General features: G+C 45.9%; 1 protein-coding gene and 1 long non-coding RNA gene across 2 annotated transcripts; one reads left to right on the forward strand and one right to left on the reverse strand.

Moving 5' to 3' along the window:
• Positions 1 to 5: 5 nt before the first annotated feature.
• On the reverse strand, positions 6 to 823 carry LOC130107554 (uncharacterized). Its single transcript, XR_008809817.1, has 3 exons — positions 724 to 823; positions 333 to 413; positions 6 to 37 (listed from the first exon to the last, which is right to left on the reverse strand). It is a non-coding gene; the product is annotated as an uncharacterized LOC130107554 (long non-coding RNA).
• Positions 824 to 4,675: 3,852 nt separating this feature from the next.
• lzts3b (leucine zipper, putative tumor suppressor family member 3b) lies at positions 4,676 to 10,401 on the forward strand. The gene is made up of 10 exons (XM_056278470.1): positions 4,676 to 5,018; positions 5,385 to 5,533; positions 6,037 to 6,172; positions 6,209 to 6,498; positions 6,787 to 6,954; positions 7,482 to 7,610; positions 8,264 to 8,455; positions 8,797 to 9,027; positions 9,265 to 9,516; positions 9,949 to 10,401. Exons 1-10 carry the CDS (start codon positions 4,676 to 4,678, stop codon positions 10,399 to 10,401), a joined length of 2,343 nt encoding a protein of 780 aa, XP_056134445.1.
• Positions 10,402 to 22,696: the final 12,295 nt, after the last annotated feature.

Genomic DNA, 22,696 nt, shown 5'->3' on the forward strand with positions numbered 1-22,696 from the left:
TCTGTGGGGGGTTTCATCCCTTCTTTTTCTCTCATATCTAATACACACAGGGGAGAGCAAGCAGTTAGTACACAACAGTTAATTTACTCAGTTAACCACAGGTTTATCACATCCTCACTTCAAGTCAGTGGAAATCACATAGCATGCCTCAAAGGGCTTCATGAGATAATGTAGACATAACAGAAACTATCTGGACTAACAGATAATCCTGAAAAAAATACAGCTACATTAAATTACTCACCATTTCTTCTCTGCACTTCGAGTCATGCTATATCGAGTCATGCTGGGTGATCACAGTGAACAACAAATCACAAGGAAGTGGCCAAATTTACCTCATGTTTTGCATCGCCTTTGCTGGACTGGGTTGAGTAGGAGAAGACAAACGGGACAATGTCAGTCCTCAGATACCTCTCCTGTACAAATAAAGTGTATTGCAGTGACTTACAGTTACGTTAACACACCGAAACAGGTCATTGGCCTACCACTACTATGTTAACAGTTACTAGCAACACAACCTTAGCAAAATTGAACCAAGGTACGTTAGCTTCTAAGCTAGTTCAACTCAAACTTGAACATAATTACTCTGTTGCTTGCAAACATCGTTAGTTATATATGCATAGGACTCAACAATAACGTTATTTCATGTTTGTTGTTCTAAGTTAAAACGAGCGATGTAACGTTATGGCCGATTAGCCTGTTAGCTGAGGCCTAACGTTAACTTACCTGTTATGAAGTAATCACTGCAAATGCGGCCATTTTTAATTAGTTCCTCGCCCCAGTCGCTTCTTCTGATTGCTTGCAACTGAAGACGCCTCCGGTTAGCCTTAAAAGGGGTGCGAGTTGACGGAATTCGGTAAAACTTGAGCGTTTTATTTTGTTTGTCAAAACGATTCTAACAACCGACTGCATAAAACGACACAACGCCAGCTGCTTCCTTGCTGCAGCCGACATGCGCAGTAGAACCTGCGTGACGTTAGAGTGACGTAGACTGATAATTCTCCTATACAGAGAAAGCAGTTGGCAAAGGAGAAGTAGGATGGTCAGAGAGATGAAGAAAGTAGACAGGAGTACAAGGAGATGCGGCATAAAGCAAAGAGAGGGGTGGCGAAGGCAAAGGAAAAGCCCTATGGCAAGTTGTATAAGAGGTTGGACACTAAGGAAGGAGAAAAGGACTTGTGCCAACTGGCTGGACAGAGGGACCAAGCTGGGAAGGATGTGTAGCAGGTGAGGGCGATGAAGGATAGAGATGGAAATGTGCTGACAAGTGAGGAGAGTGTGTTGAGAGGGTGGAAGGAGTACTTTGAGGGGCTGAAGAATGAAGAAAATGAGAGACGGTTGGATGATGTGGGGATAGTGAATCTGAAAGTGCGGTGGATTAGCAAGGTGGAGGTGAGGGCAGCTATGAAGAGGATGAAGAGTGGAAAAGCGGTTGGTCCAGATGACATATGTCTATATGTATGTTGTTTTTAAAAGACTTTTTTTTTAATTCAGTCTTTCTCAGACCAGTATCAAAGGATTTTGCTCAAATATCTGCCACAGACCTGACTGCATCAGTGTCAAAGTTGATGTCAAATAGTTTGTTATGGGTATTTCAACATCTTCAAATTAATACTGACATATACTGACTGATTTATTGGTCTCTGTGAGAAAAGATTGTATTTTAGTAATAACAGAGAGGGTAAAAACACAGCAGCACTTTTGAGAGGCTCTGTTTAAAAGTATTCACAGAGACATTTTATAATGTTTTAATATTATGGTGGGACGGGGGGGAGGTGGTGCAGGGGATGACCTTTGGTAGTTTTTGAATTTGGCCCCAACAGCACATCTTATACTGAGCTGTGAGGGAAATTTTAAATGGGTGCCTTGATAGGACTGACTGTAAGTTCTCTGACAACGCCATGAACACACCACCTCACTTCCATTACATTTAAAGTTGAAATCGGTGATTTGCTCGACCTGCCCCTCTCTCTGGCAATGGCAACTACAAACAAGGTGTGGCGGTAATCATCTTCAGCTCATCAGTAACACAGTTCCCACCTTGGTAAAAAATTTATCCTTTGGACACAGACGATGTATTACAAACTAGAAACACTGTTCGGCTGTAATATTGATCATAGAAATGGTAGATTATCTGTCCAAAAGAAGCACCAATACATCATCATCATCATCATATTTCCATCCAGGAATGCATTCGCTGCTGCACCAGTGTTCATCCTACCAGGACAAAAAAAATGCCACAGTGGTATACGAAGAGTGTCTCCAACCATGGTAAACATATTAGTTAGTACCTGAATCCCTAGTCCAGATGGATAAAATAACTACTATTAATGGGGGGGGGATCCTGAATTTCATCCATCCATCACCCCAGCATTTATCCATCAGTCCATCGGATGCAACCATGCATTGTCCACCCAATAGGCTCACCAGTGCTGTAGTCTCCGTAGGCCGTATTTAATGGAAGGCATTGGATGAGTGCCGGAGGGGGCGTTTCTATCATGCAGCCAAAGGGGCGGTGCCAGAGGTGGGTGTGTGTCTCTCAGCTGATGCGCGCATCAACCGACCGACTCCATCATCAGCATCCGACGCTGACAGCAGCCGAGGACAGCATCTCCAAAATCACCAATACCCCCCACCCCCACCCACCCACCCCCCGATGATACCTTAAAAAGGGAACATTCAAAACGAAGCGGACCAAAGGCCGACCGTTGCCGCTTGTGACAATATTATTTATTGGGGTTGCCATCTTACAAAACAGCGGAGCTGCAAATAGTGAGTAAGCCTTTGATGATACATCGCCGAGGAGATGCTACAGTCGGTTAATCAAAGGCGCTGCATGATACAGCCTTCGATAGCGCTGCGCATTTAGGGGCGTTTCGTCGGCAAAGATCGTCCCTTTGCTCCGACGAAATCTTGAATAATTGTGTCGGCGGGCTTGATGCGGATGCTGCCAAAGCCGCCCTTGCCGCCCAGGGATGCAGAGAGAAAGAGGGGGAGAGAGGGAGAGAGAGGAGGGGATGGAGGCAGAGCAGCGGGTAGATGGACAGTCTATTTTACTACTACTACTATTCACCCGAGTGGAAGTAAACCTCCAGTAAATAGGATGAGAAGGGGACGAACAGCGACCGGGGCTGCGCTTCTCTCTCTCTCTCTCTCTCTCTCTCTCTCTCTCTCTCTCTCTCTCTCTCTCTCTCTCTCTCTCTCTCTCTCTCTCTCTCTCTCTCTCTCTCTCTCTCTCTCGGCCGCGTTTTAACGTCATTTATCCCATAGCAGATCAACACAAGTATTTTTTTTTTGCACACAGAACGGCACACGTCCGCGCGTGCGCGCGCGCGCGGACGCACGGTTTATTTAACGTGTATGATCCGGTTGATGCGGATGTCCATGTGACGTGAGCACCGTTTTACACTTCCACGTTGCGGAGTTGCTGGCTACCAATAATTGCTGGGTGTTCTTCGTGAATCAACTCATAAATTGCACCCAATGCAGTTGGATGTCCTAGTATGCAGTTATAGTTTGTATCGTGGTGCTGTGGTCGTACTTCATACACCTCCACGACCCCGCCCCCCCCGCCCCCCACACACACATACATGCACACGCGCACATAAAAAGGCATTTTGTGTTCATTTTCAGACTGCAACCATTTAGCCTGGTTTTTGTAAGTTGCCTATGCCAGTAGCTCTCAAAACTACGGGTCGCGACCCAGCAGGGGGGCCCAGGTGGGTCGAAGGATGTCAACAATAAACACAATGTTGATTGTTGACATGCCCGGTCAGTTTCACTTGCTTATTAGTTGGCCATGATTAAAGAGGGAAAAGGGGAATACCGCACCGATGAACGATATAGAGAGGGCTGTTAATTATCTTAGTTTTTGAGAATTAGAATTTATTGCAGATTTTACTGCACAAGAGTCTCAGGCCAACAAAAAAAAAAGTTTCTCCACAGGTGGCTCATGGCATGAAAAAGTTTGGGAAACACTGGCCTATGCCATTGCACACACCTTTAAAGAGGGAGCGATAAATACCTCTGCATGTTTTAGGTGAGTTTGCTTGTGTGTATGTGTGTGCATGTGTGTGTGCATGCACATGTGTGCATGTGCACAGACATATGTGTGCATGTGTGTGTGTGCACGCACATGTGCATGTGTACAGACATATTGTATGTGCGGGTGTGTGTGCGCTTGGGTGTGTATGTGTGTGCGCGCGCACATGCGTGCATGTGTACCAACATATGTGTGTGTGCGTCTGTGTGCATGTGTGTGTGCGTGCGTGTGCACGTGTGTGTGCACTTGACCGGTTAAAGGGGTGAAGGAGAGATCCATGTGCAAGCACAATGCAAAACAGAAAGCAAGGCTTCATTCTGTTTCCATCAGCATGACAAAACCAGAGAGGTTTCATTCTCTATCTGTCTCACCCCGTTCACGTTTATCACAGTGGGAGGACCATGCCGCCTGCCTATGTGGGATGGAATCAGTTCAGTTTTGACACTCATTGTGTAACTACCTGTTATACAGTATTGTATAACTCCTTTTGTTTCTCTGTGTTCCTCTAGTGTGTGTGCCCCCACTGCCTGCATTAGGTTGTGATGACCCACACCACTTCCACGTGCATGTGTGACCCTCCCCTTCAGTCCTGACTCCTAAACCTCTAATCCCTGACCTTTGACCCTCCCCCCCGCTATGGGCAGTGTTGGCAGCGGGGTGGCAGGAGAGCAGGAGTTTGCCATGAAGTCAGTGGGCACGAGGACCACCCTTCCCCGGGCCCCTCCGCTCTCTCGCCGTTGCCCTGCTGACCGCAGCTGCAGTGCCGAGCGCCTGCCCCGCCCCCCGGCCACCATATCGGACGGAACGGCCTCCAGTGACGAGCGAGGAAGCGTCAGTATTGGGACGGGGACTTGTACCGGGACAGACCGGCCCACCGAGACAGCCTCCTCCACCAACACGGAATGTACCGTGGCAGCCCCATCCAACAACAACCAACTGGAGAGCAGGAGGGAGAGGGAATGGGAGAGGGAAAGGCTGCGTGAGAGAGGAGATAGAGGGAGGGACCGGGACCGGGACAGAGACTGGGACAGAGAGAGGCTAGACAGAGAGAGAGAGAGGGAGAGAAACCGAGAAAGGGAGAGAGAAAGAGTGGAGAGGGAGCGCTTGGAGCGAGAGAGGGAACGAGAGAGGGAAAGAGCCAGAGAGAGGGAGAGAGAGAGAATCGAGAGGGAGAAGATAGAGCGGGAGAGGGAGCGGGAGAGGGAGAGAGAGAGGGAGAGGGAACGAGAGAGGTTAGAAAATGAGAGGTTGGAAAGGGAGAGAGAAAGAGAGCGGGAGAGAGAGCGAGAAAGAGAGATGCAGGCTGGAAGTCTAGATGTGTGTGGGAATATTGTGGGTCTCGGAGGAAGTGAGAAGAACAGCGGTGCCATGAATCAGCACCAGCACAGAGAGATGGCAATGGCCCGGACAGACAGCGAGAACAATCCCGCCAACCACAACCCTCCCAACCACAACCCTCCCAAGATCCTGCCTGTTTCAGGAAAACTGGAGCAGGTAATGGTTTAGCACACATGGGTACAATAACTTTACAACGTGTGCTTGGAAGACCGTAAGGGCCGCATGATCAGCCCATCTTGCACGAGATGATTTTTGAGGCGGTACAGGCTGTGCTTGACATGATAAACCAAGTATCCATCGAAATAGTTTAAACACTTATGTTTACAATGATTATACATAGCTATCTATAGTTCAGATCAATATAGTATCATGGTTTAAAATCACTTGCTCTTATACTTACCACATCATAATGCTGAGTTTTGTTCCTGGATGTTTTACTTATTTTGGTCCATCCTTACTATAACAATGTTTGACATGTCATGATGTAATTGAAGTAATTGCATTTCATCTGCCAATGTTGATTTCTGCTGGACTGACTTTGACTTGTAAATAATCCACCTCTCCTTCAATGTATGTCGGTGTCTCTCTCTCCTTTTCTCCCCGCCTTCTCGGTCTCTCTCTTTCCCTTTCTCTCTCGTTCCCTCTCTCCTATGACACAGAACAACTCGGGGCTGGTTCGTCCCTCCGCATTCAAACCGGTGGTGCCCAAAAGCTTCCACTCCATGCAGAACCTGGTGGGCCAGGCAGGGGGCGCTGGGAGCGAGGGGAAGACTGAGGGAAGGAATGACGGAATTGGTGAGGGGAGAGGTGGCAGGAGAGTCAGGGATGGAGGAGGAGGAGAAACAGGGGAGGTCCCAGAGGCCCTTCTCCTTGACCAGGACAGCCCAGTGAGGGTCAGCAGAATTGAGGGAGGTGCAAGTGGCAATGAAGGAGTCCAGGGAGGGATGTCTGACTCGGGGAGAAACTCTCTGACTAGCCTCCCCACCTACACAGGCTCCGGGTCAGGTTATGGACCCCCAGCGGCCCTGGGGCCTCTCAGTGCTTCCACAAGCCACATCAACAGACTAGGCACGGCTGGAGTAGCTGCAGGCCTGGAGAAACTGGAGAAACCTGGCTACCAGGTAGAATTGGCATCTACACACACACACACACACACACACACACACACACACACACACACACACACACACACTCACACTCACACACACACACACACACACGCACGCACACGACTCGATTGTTTTCAGCTTGAGAAATCCGAGCTGGAGTTTTGACCTAGTTAAATAAGTTTAATAACAGGCGCTGTACTCACATGTTAAACACAGAAGAACTTGCAGTGTGTAATTCAGACAACAACTGTGATAGCATCTGGCTGCCAAAAGCATAATTGTCCTTGGCGTCCCTCTCAGAATGGGCTTAGTGCCTCAGACAGTGGGCGCTCCTCCTCGGGAAAGAGCTCCTCCTCCTATCAGAGGCTGAGCCATCTGAGCGATGCCCCGGCACCCCTACGCCCATCCCCATCATCCGATGACATCATCCAGGACCTGGAGGACCGGCTGTGGGAGAAAGAGCAAGAGGTTAGACATCACCCAAAGGAGGCTCGCTGAAAACAAGGGCACGTCATGGAAATGCACAATTGCTGTGAACAAAACGATACAGTATCAGTGCCAGTTTGTAATTGCGAGTAGGCCTAGCACTACTGTGAGACTGGCAGTTTTCTTTTCAGAGGAGATTCATTTAAACACATATATTTTAGCTTAAAATGGCATATTGTGGCTGGTTTTGCACTCACGGGTTTTTTTTAAAGACTTCATATGGGTTGCCATCATCCCCAAGCTTGGGTAGTTTTCATGGATTTTGGCTTATTTAGTTTAATGTTCTTAAGTTTGATGCTCATTTATCTCCTTACAAAGTTATGTATTCTTATCTACTGTACATGTTGAGTAGCTGCTTTGCGGCATCATTTATTGACAGAAATATTGGTGGGGCATGCCCACCTCTCCACCCTGCCCCCCCTTGGTTTTTGTTGGGGAGTAGTGGGACCATCTTGATCAACTGGATCTGGATTCTCGTCAGTTTTTCTCCTCTTCCTCTTGTCCACCAGGTGCAGCACATGCGCCGTAACCTGGACCAAAGTGAGGCGGCCATCATTCAAGTGTTTGAGGAGAAGCAACGCGTCTGGGAGCGTCAGATGGACGAGCTGAGACAAAACTATGCCTCACGTCTGCAGCAGGTGACCTCATGTGCCCTGTAGTGAGATCCTCATGCACACGCTAACACATAATGCGCTAGTTAAAGCCTGTAGATCTTGAACATACAAAGGATATTAACGTTCCACATTTGAAGTGACGTTGATTAAAAGATGAACATTCCCAGAGGGCGTTTCAGGTGTGATCACGGCTGCCATGCACCTCTGCAACACAATAAGAAAGAAAGAACATTTGAAAACGCAGTGTTTGCCCACCTTGTGCAAACACCTGACCCACCATTGTAACAACATGTGACTCATTAAAAGTTCTACCCCTTCAATTTAACATTTGGTCAAGTAAGCAAACCAATTAAAAAAGAAATTCCACTAAACAAAACTCCCATAGGTAAAAAAAATATTAGTTAACTTGATGATTTGCAATAACCTGCTTGATGACATTAGGTCAGCCAAATCTTTGTCCTCCCTTGAATCAGTTTTAAAAGAGCATTTTTAGACAAAATTTTACTTGAGCTGCACTTTATTTTCATTGCAGTTATTACGTGCATCTTATCAGTTAAGACTAAAAGCCAGAGAACATGCCAGAAAGCAAGAGCGTGGCTGCTATCCATCTCCCTTGTCAAAGATAAACAGGTCACCAACTGCCACCACAGTCATAAACTCTACATCTCTGTCTGCAGGTCACACGTCGTGCCCAGCGCTCCCAGACTGCTCTGCAGGCTCAGATAAGTCGTTTGTCCCAAGACAAGAGGAGGCTCCAGGAGGAGATGGCGGCTCTGTTGGCCCAGAGAGAGGAGCTGGAGAGGAAGTGTCTGGATTACAGGAAGGAGCAGGCTGACATATTGCCTCGCCTGGAGGAGACCAAGTGGGAGGTGAGTTGTGAACCAGTGTGTGTGTATGAGCATGTGGGTGTGCCGAACTTTGACAGTTACAGTTTGGCAAAATACTTTCAAGCTCATGTGCTGGTGGACTGGGCACTGAGGTGCTGAAAGTAGTGTGCGTGTGTGTGTGTGTAAGCACACACGGTGGTAGTGTACTTATGCCCAACCCACTTGTGTAAGTACGTCATTGGCTTAGGGGGATACGCTCACCTTCTGTTCCCACCACTAAACTGCTGGCTCAGCCTTCTTCCATTTAATTCAACTGAAATAAGGAAAGCAGAAATCTTTACAGCCTCCCCCCGCCCCTCCTCTACTTCTTCCTCATCTGGCAGGTGTGTCAGAAGGCGGGTGAGATCTCTCTGCTGAAGCAGCAGCTGAGGGAGAGCCAGGCTGAAGTGACCCAGCGAGCTGGAGAGATGGTTGCCCTGAGGGGCCAGCTGAAGGAGCTCAATGCCCAGCTGAGGGAGAGGGAGGAGGCCATGCTGGGCCTGAAGGACTCTTACAGTGCCAAGAGTTTGGAACTGGAGAAATGTGAAGGAGAACTGAGGAGGACTCTGTCAGAGGTGTGGGGATTTGATATATCACACACAGACACATGCACATACTAGCACCTGCACACTGACGCTAAACACACACACACACACACGTGTGCACTCATACACACACATACACACATATATACAAACACACAAATGCACATACATACATACACATATACTCACATTAAGCCTTCAAACAGTCAAATTTAAAAACATGACACACTTGATATCAGATTATGACATAACGTCTTGTTTTAACAGGTGTCGATCCTTAGAGAAAAGCTAGGTGTGTTTGAGGCGGAGGTGCTAAGCTTGAAACGGGCTCTGAGTGAGGCAAGCAGAGGGGCAGAAGTTGTCATGGGTCCTAACTTGGCAGCAGCAGGGCTGTTGCCCCCTTGGGGAGTACTCCACTGCCCACGCAACCCCTCTGAACCCCCTTCTACCTCCCTCACCCCAACCTCTGACACCTTGCTCAGTCTTCAGAGTGATGAGGCCAAAGCCCAGAGACAGGAGGCTCAGAGACAGGAAAGGCAGCAGCGAGAAGAGGCCCAGTGGCGTGATGTGCAACAGCGCCAGGAGGCCCACCTCCACCAGGACATGCATCTGCGTCAGGAGTCCCAGCTGCGTCAGGAGGCCCAACTCCGTCAGGAGGCCCAGCTGAGACAGGAGGTTCAACTCCGCCAAGAGGTCCAACTCCGCCAAGAGGCCCATCTCCGTCAGGAGGCTCAATTCCGCCAGGAAGCCCATCTGCGTCAAGAGGTCCAACTCCGCCAAGAAGCCCAACTCCGCCAAGAGGCTCAACTCCGTCAGGAGGCCCAGCTACGCCAAGATGTCCAACTGCGTCAGGAGGCCCAGCTGCGCCCAGATCCTCAACTTTGCCAGGAGGTCCAGCTGCGTCAGGAGGCCCAACAGCCACAGAGGGGCCAGGATAGTCATTGGGAAGAGGCAGAGGACCTGCGCAGGCAACTGGAGCAGCTGCAGGCAGCTTTGCGGCTTGAGCGGCAGCAGAGGGAACGGCAGGCTCTCAACTTTGACCAGGAGCGACACACCTGGCAGGATGAGAAGGAGCGGGTTTTGAAATACCAGGCCCAGTTACAGCTCAGTTATGTGGAGACCTTGCAGAAGAACCAGGCTTTGGAGAAGCGCATGGGACAGTTGGGGGCCAAATTGGGCACAATCTCTGCCACCACTCCCTCTGCTTCTTCCTCTGGCTCTCCCCCTCCGCCGCCTGCCCTGTCACCTCTGTCTTCCCAACCCCCTACCTCTCTCCCTGCCCCAATTGCCCTCACCCTCTCCCCACCTTGTGAGGACCAGAAAGGCCCCCCATCTCTCCACCAGCTTGCCCCGCCCTGGGCGGGACCCACCCGTTTGGAGAGGATCGAATCCACTGAGATATAAAGACAGCTCCCTGCAAATCCTCCAGTACAACACACAGATAAGGCCTATTATACACAAACAAGTGATTCAGATTACAATAGCAAAACATGTCAGTCTACAGTAGAATAAAGCTATACACTCCAATGAAAAAAACAACAGTCGTTACATTAACATTGACTTGAGTTTAAAGCAGCTATAGCCACTAAACGGCTATAAAGGCCTACTGTAAAAGATAACATACACTACAGAACTACATTCAATCAATTAATAACCATCTACAACCCTATGACGGCCTCTGTCTCTCAACAGCTTGCTCACCACATCCTGCATTATCAGTGTTTATGAATACTGTGTAACACTGATGTACAGCTAAAGAATAAATGTGAAACGACAATGTTTAGATAACAGCACTGATACAGAGGTTGTTTGATGCCCACACTAGTAAAGGACCAAGAAAATCAGGGATATTGTCAGAAATTATTAACAGGAATATTATGCGGTATTTATTCATTGTGTGTGTGTGTGTGTGTGTGTGTGTGTGTGTGTGTGTGTGTGTGTGTGTGTGTGTGTGTGTGTGTGTGTGTGTGTGTGTGTGTGTGTGATAATGTAAAAGTAGCATTAGTGGCTAAAGTGTATAATGTTGCATTTTTGGCCAAAGCGCCTTATTCCACATTTCCACGCATTATTATGACCTACTGCTGAGATCTGATGAAATAAATGAACAAGATTAGACAGACAGTTGAGCTGATTGGAAACATGCAAAAGGTCACTGATTAATCCTTGATTAAAATGTCAGGTCACATTGTTCACAGGATTCATCCTGTATGACACATCAAAATACTTCATAAAGACCAACAGAGTTTATATTTTCTACGAAGTGACTTAAATGAATAGGTTTGGTAGATAATCAAATCCATATCTTATCAATGTGATGAGTTCAGGGATTGTAGGAGGGAAGGAACCTGGCTCACAATCTCTCGAGACCACCTGCAGTGACTAAAAATCTGCACTAGGAGTCATTGGAGAGCTTTTACAGTGATCCCATCTAGTGCAAGTCAATAGAAAATGTCCCTGTTGCCCGCGTTGAACAGGGAGTGGGTGCAATGAAAGCGTAAATGGAAGCACACAATCTGAATTTGGTTATTGCAGTAATTACATCATTCTCTTTGTGCATTTACAGCCGAGATATCAGTCAATGTGCCCCAAGTTCTGAAATGTTATAGAATGTATGACATACTAGAAAGAGATACATATAGTATAAATATAAATATATAATGTGTGAGTGTGCGCACACGTGTGTGCACGTGTGTGTGTGTGTGTGTGTGTGTGTGTGTGTGCGTCTTAAAATGTGAAAAGCTTCAATTTATGAGATTGAGGATAGAGGGCCGAGTGGCAATATAGCAAGTGAAGGTAGATTTAGAATGAAGCAACAGTTTGTGGCTTTAAGTACAGTTCAATGTATATTGACGCTTAAAAGAAAGGGGAGTGTGACCGAATATTTCACACTAATGAAAGTCAAAAGCCTGATTGAAACTGTATATCCTTTTATGTGAAGAAAAAAATATACTTTACTATGTGTATTCATTTAGAACAAGAAGTTTAAAGGGAAATCAGAAAATCGTGGAAGTGCTGCCTTTTCCAAAACAAGCATTCGTGCTAACTGCACTGTGTGCTGTACTACACAGGAGTTCCAGTGTACAGGGGGCTCAGATGTGAATATCATGGCTTTTATATGTGTTGTTTATGCCAGCAAACAAAGATATTGCTTAAAAATATTAACTGATTATCACTAATGTATTACTTAGTATTATCATCTTTATTACTGTTATTATAGTATGGTGAATTAACAGAGTAAATATGTGCCATTTGAGCTTTACTTTCTCTTTTTTTAACTGTGTAGATAGCCGGTTGGCCTACCATAATAGTGTGATCACAACAACCCTGTCTAAACAAGGTGTTCCTTTTGATGTAGATGATAAATGTACTTATCATATTGTTTAGAGGACACGATGCTATCAGTTTTATACATGTTTCTAACTTATTGTTTGCCTTTATGTTTCTGGTACTGTTATGGCTTGATTAAAACCATCCCTTTGCTAAATCCAACTGAACCAATAAAGATACGTTAATAACGCAGCACAAGTTTTTTTTTTGGTACAGGAAGTCCCCGGATTACGAACGGGTTCCATGTTTTGTTCGAATTTGTATGTAAGTCGGATCAGTTACGCACAGTTCACGTCTAGGGTCAATGAGTCAAATGTTCGTCTTAGTATAGTATTTTACCTAAAACCTCGTAAATATAATAACGCAGTAATAATAACAAATGTAACTACAGTACATTATTTATAGTTGAGAGACAGAATGTGTGTGTATAGGTATAAAAAAACGTTAAAGACAATTTTCTTTAATACGACTTATTAGTCTAATGGTCTGGTGGCCTGTCCAGGGTGTCTCCCCGCCTGCCGCCCAATGACTGCTGGGATAGGCTCCAGCATTCCCACGACCCTGAGTAAGGCTATGTGGTTTGGATATTGAATGAATGAATGAATGAATGAATGAATGCTTACATTTCTAACCCCACCTGCCGCTGTCCTCGGAGCGCGTCACGATCGGCGGAGGCCGCCGGCCGCTTGACGTCAGAAACGAGAGCCCGCTCGGGCTTTCCTCCCCACCTCACCGGGTAAGTGAAAAGACGGTAAGAGCGTTTCAACTCTCTCTGAACGCTTTATTATTTCCACTTCCGTTTCAGTCGTGATCGTTTTCCTTTTCTTCCATGCATCACCGCCACTTGCATCAGATGTACGCGTTGAAGCCATGATTACGAGGGTAAACACACGAATTTTTAAGCGAAAACACAACGCGCACAACGTTTACGAGATCCGACTTAAAATGGCGACAAATGCGTGGCGTTGATCTCCCTCGGGCCGACGAACTGCCTAAAACGCGCAGTGTTTTGAGCGTCGCGCAAAGTAGTCCCTCCGTTCGTTAGTACTGTAAACTAGTAATAAGACACGTTAGCCCCTAGCTAACGGGTCTGACCCTTTAGCCGAGCGGTTAGTGACGTCGCCTTGTGGCGTAGTACACCTCGTATCGAATCCCGCACCGGGCAAGAAAATAACCGGTTACAGTACGAACCATTGCGTGTAACTCAATTATTTTTTTTAAATAATGGGCTTTACGGAGGGCGGCTCGTAAGTACGGGGGTTTGCAAGTCACGCGTTCGCAACCCGGGACTCCCTGTAGTGTTTCCCCCCCTAAATTTGGTGTTTCGTTCCTCTGCTGCGTTCACGTCATGTGAGAGTAAGTAGGGCGACGGAAAGGCCTCTTGTTGCTTTGCCTTATTAGCGTTCATGCGTTGCGTGAACTCAAGATGGCGCTGCTATTGTTCTGCTGCATATCGTTAACGGGTTGCACTTTATCGGGGGGTCGGAGGGGGGGTCGCTACATAAGTAATAAGGTGGTTATTATCACGTAATTTCTTATAAATAAGGTTGAAATTACCTTGTAATTTGGGTTAGGGTTAGCTGTAAAATTACCTGTAAAAACTACCAACTTATTAGTAGGAAATTACAAGGTATTTTCAACCTTATTTCTAAGAAATTACGTGATAATTACCACCTTATTACTAGGAAATTATTAGGTAATTTCCGACCCCCTAAAATAAAGTGTTACCCTTTAACGTTAGGTACTTTACAATCAAAGGTTACTGCTACTTTTTTTCTGAATAACTTGTGAGGAGCAATGAAGATGTAAGTGGTCATTTTCAAAGTCAAAGTCAGAGTCCGGGTATCTTTATTGTCCCTTACAGGGAAATTAGTTTGCAGCCAGTAAATATAAAACCCTCACACAAAAACAAAACAAAAAAACACTAAGGCAGAACTGACAACAGGATATAGTGGGCAAGGAGAACCATAGGAGTTCAAATATACAGACCAAGGAAACAGGCGATCTGCAGACAACAGATACATACTATCTACCATTTAACAATTGAATGGCAGTGGCGACAAAGGCAGCCTTGTATTTATTAGTCCCTAATACAGGGCATCCTCAACCGATGACCTGAGCATAACAGCTCAAACTCTGGCCGAAGGGGGTGACCTTGGCACTCCAGAAGGCAAGTAGCCTTTCTGAACACCTTCCTATTATAAAGCTCAGTAAGCTGGGCTTGACTTCTCCCTGAAATCATACAAGCCCATTTGATGAGTCTATCAAGCCGTTTTTTATTGGCCAGACTCAAGTTACCAAACCAAGCAACAATACAGTACATTAAAACTGTTTCAATAAAACGTCTATAAAAGAGAGTCATCATCTGGGACGAGACATTAAATGTACGCATTTTCCTCAGGTAAAGAAAAAGTATTTGTTGGACCTTCTTTGATGTGGAAGCAACGTGAGTTTCTAAGCACAATTTGTTGTCAAGAACAACCCCCAGATATTTGTAGCTGTCCACAAGCTCAATGTCAGCACCTTTAATGCTGGTTGGTACAGGACTAGGAGTCTTTCTAAAACTGATTATCACATCTTTAGTTTTAGACACATTTAAGTGGAGAAAGGACTCATCACACCAAGATACAAAATCATCGACCACAGGTCCATGTTGTTCCTCATCCCCTTCAATAAGACTTACAATCACTGAATCATCCGCAAATGTGAATATGTGTCTACTGGTACGGTTGCTGCGACAGTCATTAGTGTACAAAATGTAGAGTAACGGGGAGAGGCAACAGCCCTGGGGGTGTAACAATAGGAACTATTGTTAGGAACCATTGTTTAGTTCCTTGTTTACACAGGGGTCGTTTATGTTGTTGCACCTGGAATAACGGACCGAGCATGATGTTGTAGGGTAATGTTATGCAGCCAACAGCTTCCCCTGGGGGCACTGATTGATGTATACTTGCCTTGTGTAACATGCCTCAGTTCTGTTATGGGCACAGCCGGTGAATACATGTTACTAAGCGACACAGCCCGACTCTGTCTGTTATTCATATGCACCTACACTTGCAACATGGTGTCAGAAGCTGTATTGGAACCCAACGTGAGTCTTACGTTGCCTGTTGCTTGAACAGTGTGCGTTTATTTTTTTACTAAGCGTAGCTAGAAGTTTCAGTTAGCCTGCTAGCATTAGCATCGAGCCAAGACGATGGCTTCCAATATTCCGCCGCCGGAGCCCATGAAGATGACTGGGGATCTTCACAGCAACTGGGCTAGCTTTCGATCAGAGTTTGAGGATTATGTGCTTGCGACCGGGATCGACAAGGCAGAGAAGCCGGTGCAGGCAGCGACGCTCCGGAGGCTAATGGGGAAGGAATGCCTCCATGTTTACGTGCACAACCTGGGACTCACAGCGGAAGAGCAGAAAGACGCCGGAGCGATACTCGACAAACTGGGGGAATACTTCACACCTACCAAAAACGTCATCTTTGAGAGGTATGTTTTTGGCAACCTTAAACAAGAGGAAGGAGAACCTGTGGATGCTTTTGTCACGAGACTGAGAGAAAAGGCTGCCACATGTGAATATGGAGCTATAAGAGACGAGCTTATAAGGGACAGGCTTGTTCTTGGAACAACTGATGAGGGCGCCAGACGACGCATGCTAAGAGAAAAGGAGCTTAAGTTGGAGGGAGCTATTGACATTTGCCGTGCAGCGGAGGTGTTGAACAATAAGTTAAAATCCATGTCACTTAGCAGCTCTGTGACTGCGGAGAGCATCAATGTAGCACATGGACAGCGACCAGGACGGAGACCTACGACACGGCAGCCATTCAGCAGGCAGACTATCTAAACGTCACCAGCCAACGCCTCGCACAGATTCGAAAACACACAGAGGAGGATGTGTGTCTTCAAACACTCAAGTCGGTCGTGCTGGAGGGATGGCCAGAACACAAAGAGGAGAGCCCCATAGCCGTCAGAGAATACTGGGCCATCAGAGATGAAATAAGCGCACAGGACGGTGTGCTTTTTAGGAGCCAGCGTGTCATCATTCCGAAAGCTATGCGTCCTGAGATGCTGAAACGGATCCACTACAACCACGTGGGGGGTGAGGCTTGTTATAGACAGGCCCGGGATACTCTCTACTGGCCAAATATGCAGGGGGAAATCAAAGACTATGTGCAGCAGTGCTCAGTGTGTAACGAGTATGCACACGAGCAACAAAAAGAGTCTATGATGTCACACCCGCTCCCCACACGTCCCTGGCAGCTGGTGAGCATGGACTTGTTCAGCTACGCAAGGCAGGACTTCCTGCTCATGGTGGATCACTATTCAGACTTCTGGGAGATTGATCTACTCCCAGACCTGTCGGCAGAAACGACCATCCGAAGGTGCAAGGCGCAGTTTGCACGGTACGGTATCCCTGACCGGGTCATTTCCGACTGCGGAGGTCAGTTTGATTGTGGAGAGTTTCGGGCGTTTGCGAGGGAGTGGGGCTTCGAACATGTCATGTCCTCCCCGAGACACCCAAAAGCTAACAGCAAAGCAGAGTCTGCAGTGAAGATCGTGAAAGGCCTATGCAGAAAAGCAGACCGGGCCGACGAGGACCCCTGGAAGGCTTTTCTACACTGGAGAAAAACGCCCACTGAAGACATGCGCTGCAGCCCAGCACAACGGCTGATGTCACGGAGGCTGAGAACTCTTCTCCCTGTGGCCGACCAGCTGCTAGCACCTCAGATCATCACTGGGGTCACAGACAAGCTGAGGGTGAAGCATCAGGCAGCGAAGTTGACATATGACAGAACTGCGAGGGATCTGCCAGAGCTAAACGTCGGCCAGCCTGTCAGGATGAAACCAATCCCGGGTGACAGGACGGGCCGATGGAGGAGAGGAGTATGCCTGCAGCAGGTGGGACCGCGGTCCTATCTCGTCAACGTGGAGGGAACCACGTACCGTCGCAACAGGGTTGATCTCCGACCAGCGGAGGTTGCCCTTCCACAGCCGTCAGCCCACACAGAACGGCCACCGGAGCAGCCTGTGGGCGCGTGTGCAGCTGAAGGGGGCCATGTGGGCGGGGGCAGCATGGAGGAAGTCGTCAGCAGCCCTGTAATGTCTCCAAGGTCGTCAGCCCCGAGGTCGCCGCCATCTCCCCCACAGGCTGTGACCACACCATGCCGTGAGTTACAGGGCCGGGCCTTCTCCCGGAGCGGGAGGCAGATTAAGCCTCCAGAAAGACTTGACCTCTAGGTCATACACTGTACTGAGATTGACACACACACGCTCACATGCACACACACACACACACACACACTGGACTGTGGACATTAAAAAAAAAAACGAAACAAAAAACTGTGATGTTCACTTCTAATGTTCTTATTCAGTGGTCTTGTGGATGTTCTGATGCTACCATTTTGTCGTTATTGTTCTGCAGAGGTTTTGGTTGATATTGACTTGCTGTTCCTTCTTGATGCACTATTTCCAATGCACTACTTTAATATTGGGATATGAGCACTAATGTTCTAATGGCTAATACTATCCATTATATTACTTAGTATTGTATTCTACGAAAGGAAGGGAGATGTTGTAGGGTAATGTTGTGCAGCCAACAGCTTCCCCTGGGGGCACTGATTGATGTATACTTGCCTTGTGTAACATGCCTCAGTTCTGTTATGGGCACAGCCGGTGAATACATGTTACTAAGCGACACAGCCCGACTCTGTCTGTTATTCATATGCACCTACACTTGCAACACATGATGCATGACCTTACGTGCCGAAGTTATTATTAAAGTTTATAGCCCAGTGGGGTTGAAACGAGTTGTAACGTCTCATTAGTAGAAGGAAACAACACACTTTAACATGGTGGCAGCGGCGGACGACTCGGTTTGAAGTTTGGTGCGGAAAAGTTTCTAGGAGCGGGAGAGCGGTTAGTGTTCCTAAGCAACGTTCAGTATATAGGGACGAGTTTGCTCTGTATGTGGATTTAGCCATGGCTGACGCCGATTACAAACAGAGGATGAAACTGTTCAGCTATCTTGTCGGGAAGAGCGGCAGGGAACTTATGGACACGTTACTGGGCGACACACCGAAAGATGCATGGACGTTAGATGACGTCATCAAGAAGTTTGATGATCACTGCGACCCCAGCGTTAACGAGACTGGAACGTTATCGGTTTTTTACAAGAAACCAGGGCACCAGTGAAAATATAGACCGTTATGTCATGGAACTGAGAGTGTTGGCAAGAACATGCAACTTTGGGACAGTGAGAGACTCGCTCATTTGGGATCGGATTGTGTGTGGAGGTAACAACACAATCGTAAGAGAAAGACTGCTCCGAGAGAAAAACTTGACACTGGACACATGTTTGCAGCTGTGCAGAGCCGCTGAGCTCTCAAAGGACAATGAAGAAAAGCCATAGCACTTTGATACACAGTCGTTGATAATGTTCATTTTCATTAGGAGCTATAAGTAACTGATATGTCATTGTTAATATGAAAAACATTTTGAATGTTGATATTCGTACACTGTTAGTAGCAAAGAGTTTTGTTTGTATTTTATTGTTTACAGCAATAGACAATTAAAAAATGTATTAAAGGTTCTAAAAAAAGAAGAAACTCTGAAAAGAGAAAGGATGTAACAATAGGAACTATTGTTAGGAACCATTGTTTAGTTCCTTGTTTACACAGGGGTCGTTTATGTTGTTGCACCTGGAATAACGGACCGAGCATGATGCATAACCTTACGTGCCGAAGTTATTATTAAAGTTTATAGCCCAGTGGGGTTGAAACGAGTTGTAAAGTCTCATTAGTAGAAGGAAACAACACACTTTAACAGGGGGGAACCGGTTGAAGAATACGGCTGATTGGAAAAAGAGCCATTAACCTTCACACACTGGGACCTATCAGTCAAGAAGTCCAATATCCAGCCAACTAGATTAAGATCCAGTTTGAGGAGATGAATTAGCTTTTCTGCTAACAGATGTGGCTGGATCATGGTAAAGGCTGAGGAAAAACAACAGCCTGGCATGAGCAATTTTCCCCTCAAGATGGCGGTACAGAAAATTTAAAAGTGTTATCATGGCATCTTGTACACCCATTTTAAGTGTTACACTGATATTGTTTATTGTATTGTAGACTGCTGATAGTCATGTGACACCAAGCAATATTCACACGCTTCTGCATTTTTATTGCCGAGTTATCAAAGCGCTCAGGAAATTCTCTTTTTTTCCCATTCAGATGATGGTAATAGGCACGGTAGCACAGTGATTAGTGTGGTTGCCTCACAGCAAGAAGGTCCGGGGTTCGAACCCTGGGGTTGTCCAACCTTGGGGGTCATCCTCTGTGTGGAGTTTTCATTTTGTCTGCATGAGTTTTCTCTGGGTGCTCCGGTTTACCTCCCACTGTCCAAAGACATGTAGGTCAGGTGAATCAGCCACACTAAATTGTCCCTAAGTGTGAATGTCTCTATACTGCCAGACGGCAGTAGAGAGAACAGATTGTGTCCAGGGTGGCTGGGGTGTCCCGTAGTCCAGCTACAGTGTGCAGTTTGCCAATAATGTGTACACAATGAGTGCCCAGATGCTTACTACATGAGCGAAAATTCATTAGCAAGGAATCTGCACTCGGAATTTTGTATGCAGAATTCCAATATAAAGCATGCTGTTTTGAACACAGCCCTAATTCCCATGACTTGTTCATGTTTCTGACTGTCCCTCAGCATTGAAATAAATGGATTGAGGATAATCTTTATGGATGATTTGACTTGGATAATGTCCTAGTGATGACTTATCACAAGAAACAATCTGTCTGTTACCACCACAGGCCCAGTTCTAGACCACACCGATAGGGAAGGGTTATGAGATATTTTGGATGATCTTGCGTTTCCTTATTTTAAAGAGAAAAAAATGTACATTTCATTGATATGGTCTTCTATTTGATTTTGTCACACTATTTATGAAACCCTCATTGATTTTCAATAACATAGTATTCACCGTGATTTATTAATATAACATTGCTATTGACAAATTTTTTTTTTTTAAAAACAAACAAATGACATGGTATTTACTTTTCAAGTTGCCTTATTTGCTTGCCTACATCAGTTTCATACTTAATAGATTAATTGGGAATTATTAGGTCATTGGTCTTTTTGCATGTATTTTCTCTCTCTTAATGATGTCGTCTCCTGTCTCTTCTTCTGTGTATGTGAATGGTGTGAAGTGAGTCTCCCTCGTGTGCACGTGCAGTCTGTTCTCCTCCCAAGTCTCCATGGTGATGGTGGTCACCACCTGGACACTATTTGGCATCCCCCTCATCACATTATATTCTTATATATCTTATAAATTTATGTCATTTTGTTATCCTGTTTCAATGTTATATCCTTCTCTCACTCAGACATGTGACTAATGAGTGTTGTTTTTTTTGTTTTTTTGTCTACATGGTGATGGTGGTTGCATGGCTCAGGTCCTGGGCTGTTGTGGTGGCATCTGGATAGTGCTTGGCATCCTCCTCATCATATTCTTCATATGTTTTATAATTCCATTATAGTTCTGTTATCCTCTTTCAGAGTTGTATTCTGTAAATTGTGTAAACACAACATCCATTGCACGTCTTTCCATCTTGGGAGAGAGATCCCTCCTCTGTTGCTCTCCCTGATGTTTCTTCCTATTTTTCCTCCTCGTTAAAGTGGTTTTTTTTTTAGGGAGTTGTTCCCTATCCGATGCGAGGGTCTATTGGTAATTTGTGATATTGGGCTATACAAATAAAATTGACTTCACTTCACTTCACTTGGTAAGGACCAGCATAGAGCTGGGTGTGGGATAATATAAAGCCAACTGAAGCAGCTGAAATTTATTTTCAGGACACATCTTCTAAACTTTGATTCAAAATATCAATTCTAATAGATTTTCAACTTTGAAAATCCACAATAGACATGAGGCTGCATTCTAATATAGACTGAAGGAAATGCTGAAAGCCTGGTTCGGGAAGGGCAGGTCAAACAACCACATTAAGGCAGCACTAATTGGTGGTCCCCCTTTACAGGTATATTAACAGATGACTTGCCACAAGGAAAGCCAGATGGTCAATAACAGATAGGCAGTGGAGTCTGCAGGATCAAGCCCTCTTCCTGCATGTTAAAACGAGGGAATTTAACTTCATCCCTCTGGAGTAAACTCACCAGTGTCAGCCATGTAATAGCCAGAGGTGGAAAGTAACAAAATACATTTACTCACGTTACTGTATTGAATACTTTTTTGTGTATTTTGTATTTTTTAAGTACAATTTAAAATCGGTATTTTGTATTTTACTTGAGTACGTTTTGACTCAAGTATTGTACTTAGTTACTTTATAAATCCTATCCGTTACTGAGTAAAAATAACAATTCAACCTACAGGGGAAAAATACGCGCCAGAACCATAGACAGTAAACCAATGGCCAGAACCAACAGTGACAAATGATGATGTGATTAGCACTGGCGCGTGAACATAGAGGGCGCGCGCGGACAAGCTAGGTTAGTGGGCGCGAAGTTTTTAGTTTCTAGTGCTAGAATGGAGGTCGACAAAGCAGGCACGGCCAGCGGTCGTGGTCCAGAAGACCCGGACCTAGAAATAGATGAAGCTCTAGCTGAAACATCGAAGTCTGTAGAACTAGATGCAGAAAAAAATCCTTGGCCACAATTGAAAGATTTCTTTTTGTTCAAGCGTAGGAAAGGCAACAGCATCATCATGCAGTGCAAGATGTGCCTCCCAGCAGTGAAGTACCTGTCTGCTTTCAACAACTCCACTTCAAATCTGCAGAAGCATGTTTTGGCAAGTATTTCTGCTGTCTCATTAGTAGTTTTATTTAATATAGCCAACCCAGGCTCACCCCATTTCGTGGGCATTTTTATGCTAGCACCTGCAACCATTGACAGAAGAAACCCACAGCTAGCCAGCACATTCTAATTAGCTGCTATGCTAACATAATCAAACGTGACACATCATTAAGTACCAAATGAACTCGCTCCAGCCGACAATCCGCATGTTTATCCTACTTCAAACAGATACAAAACGCGTAATGTATATTTGCAGTCTGTTTAAGTCTTTAGGATATTGGCTAAATTTGCATAACAGCTAGCCCCTGGTACTTGAGTGTGTAAAGGCTAGCTGTTAGTTGCTAGTAGTCTTGAGTGGACTCGGGGAAATTAGCCTTGGTTAAATTTAGCTGCTATGAATAGTCGGTGTTACCCCGTCGAAATTGCCACGGGTTTCAATTTGATTGTGTCTTTGAATTTACAGTCAAATCAAATGTATCAACTGTGTTAACAGAGAGGGTTGTAGTGTGAGGCACTTTGCCTAACCAACATTACAGGGCACTCAGCGCTCCTCCACTATAGGCGGGGAGCTAAGGGG

This window comes from Lampris incognitus, chromosome 1, assembly GCF_029633865.1.
Source record: "Lampris incognitus isolate fLamInc1 chromosome 1, fLamInc1.hap2, whole genome shotgun sequence".
In the NCBI taxonomy this organism is placed as follows: domain Eukaryota; kingdom Metazoa; phylum Chordata; class Actinopteri; order Lampriformes; family Lampridae; genus Lampris; species Lampris incognitus.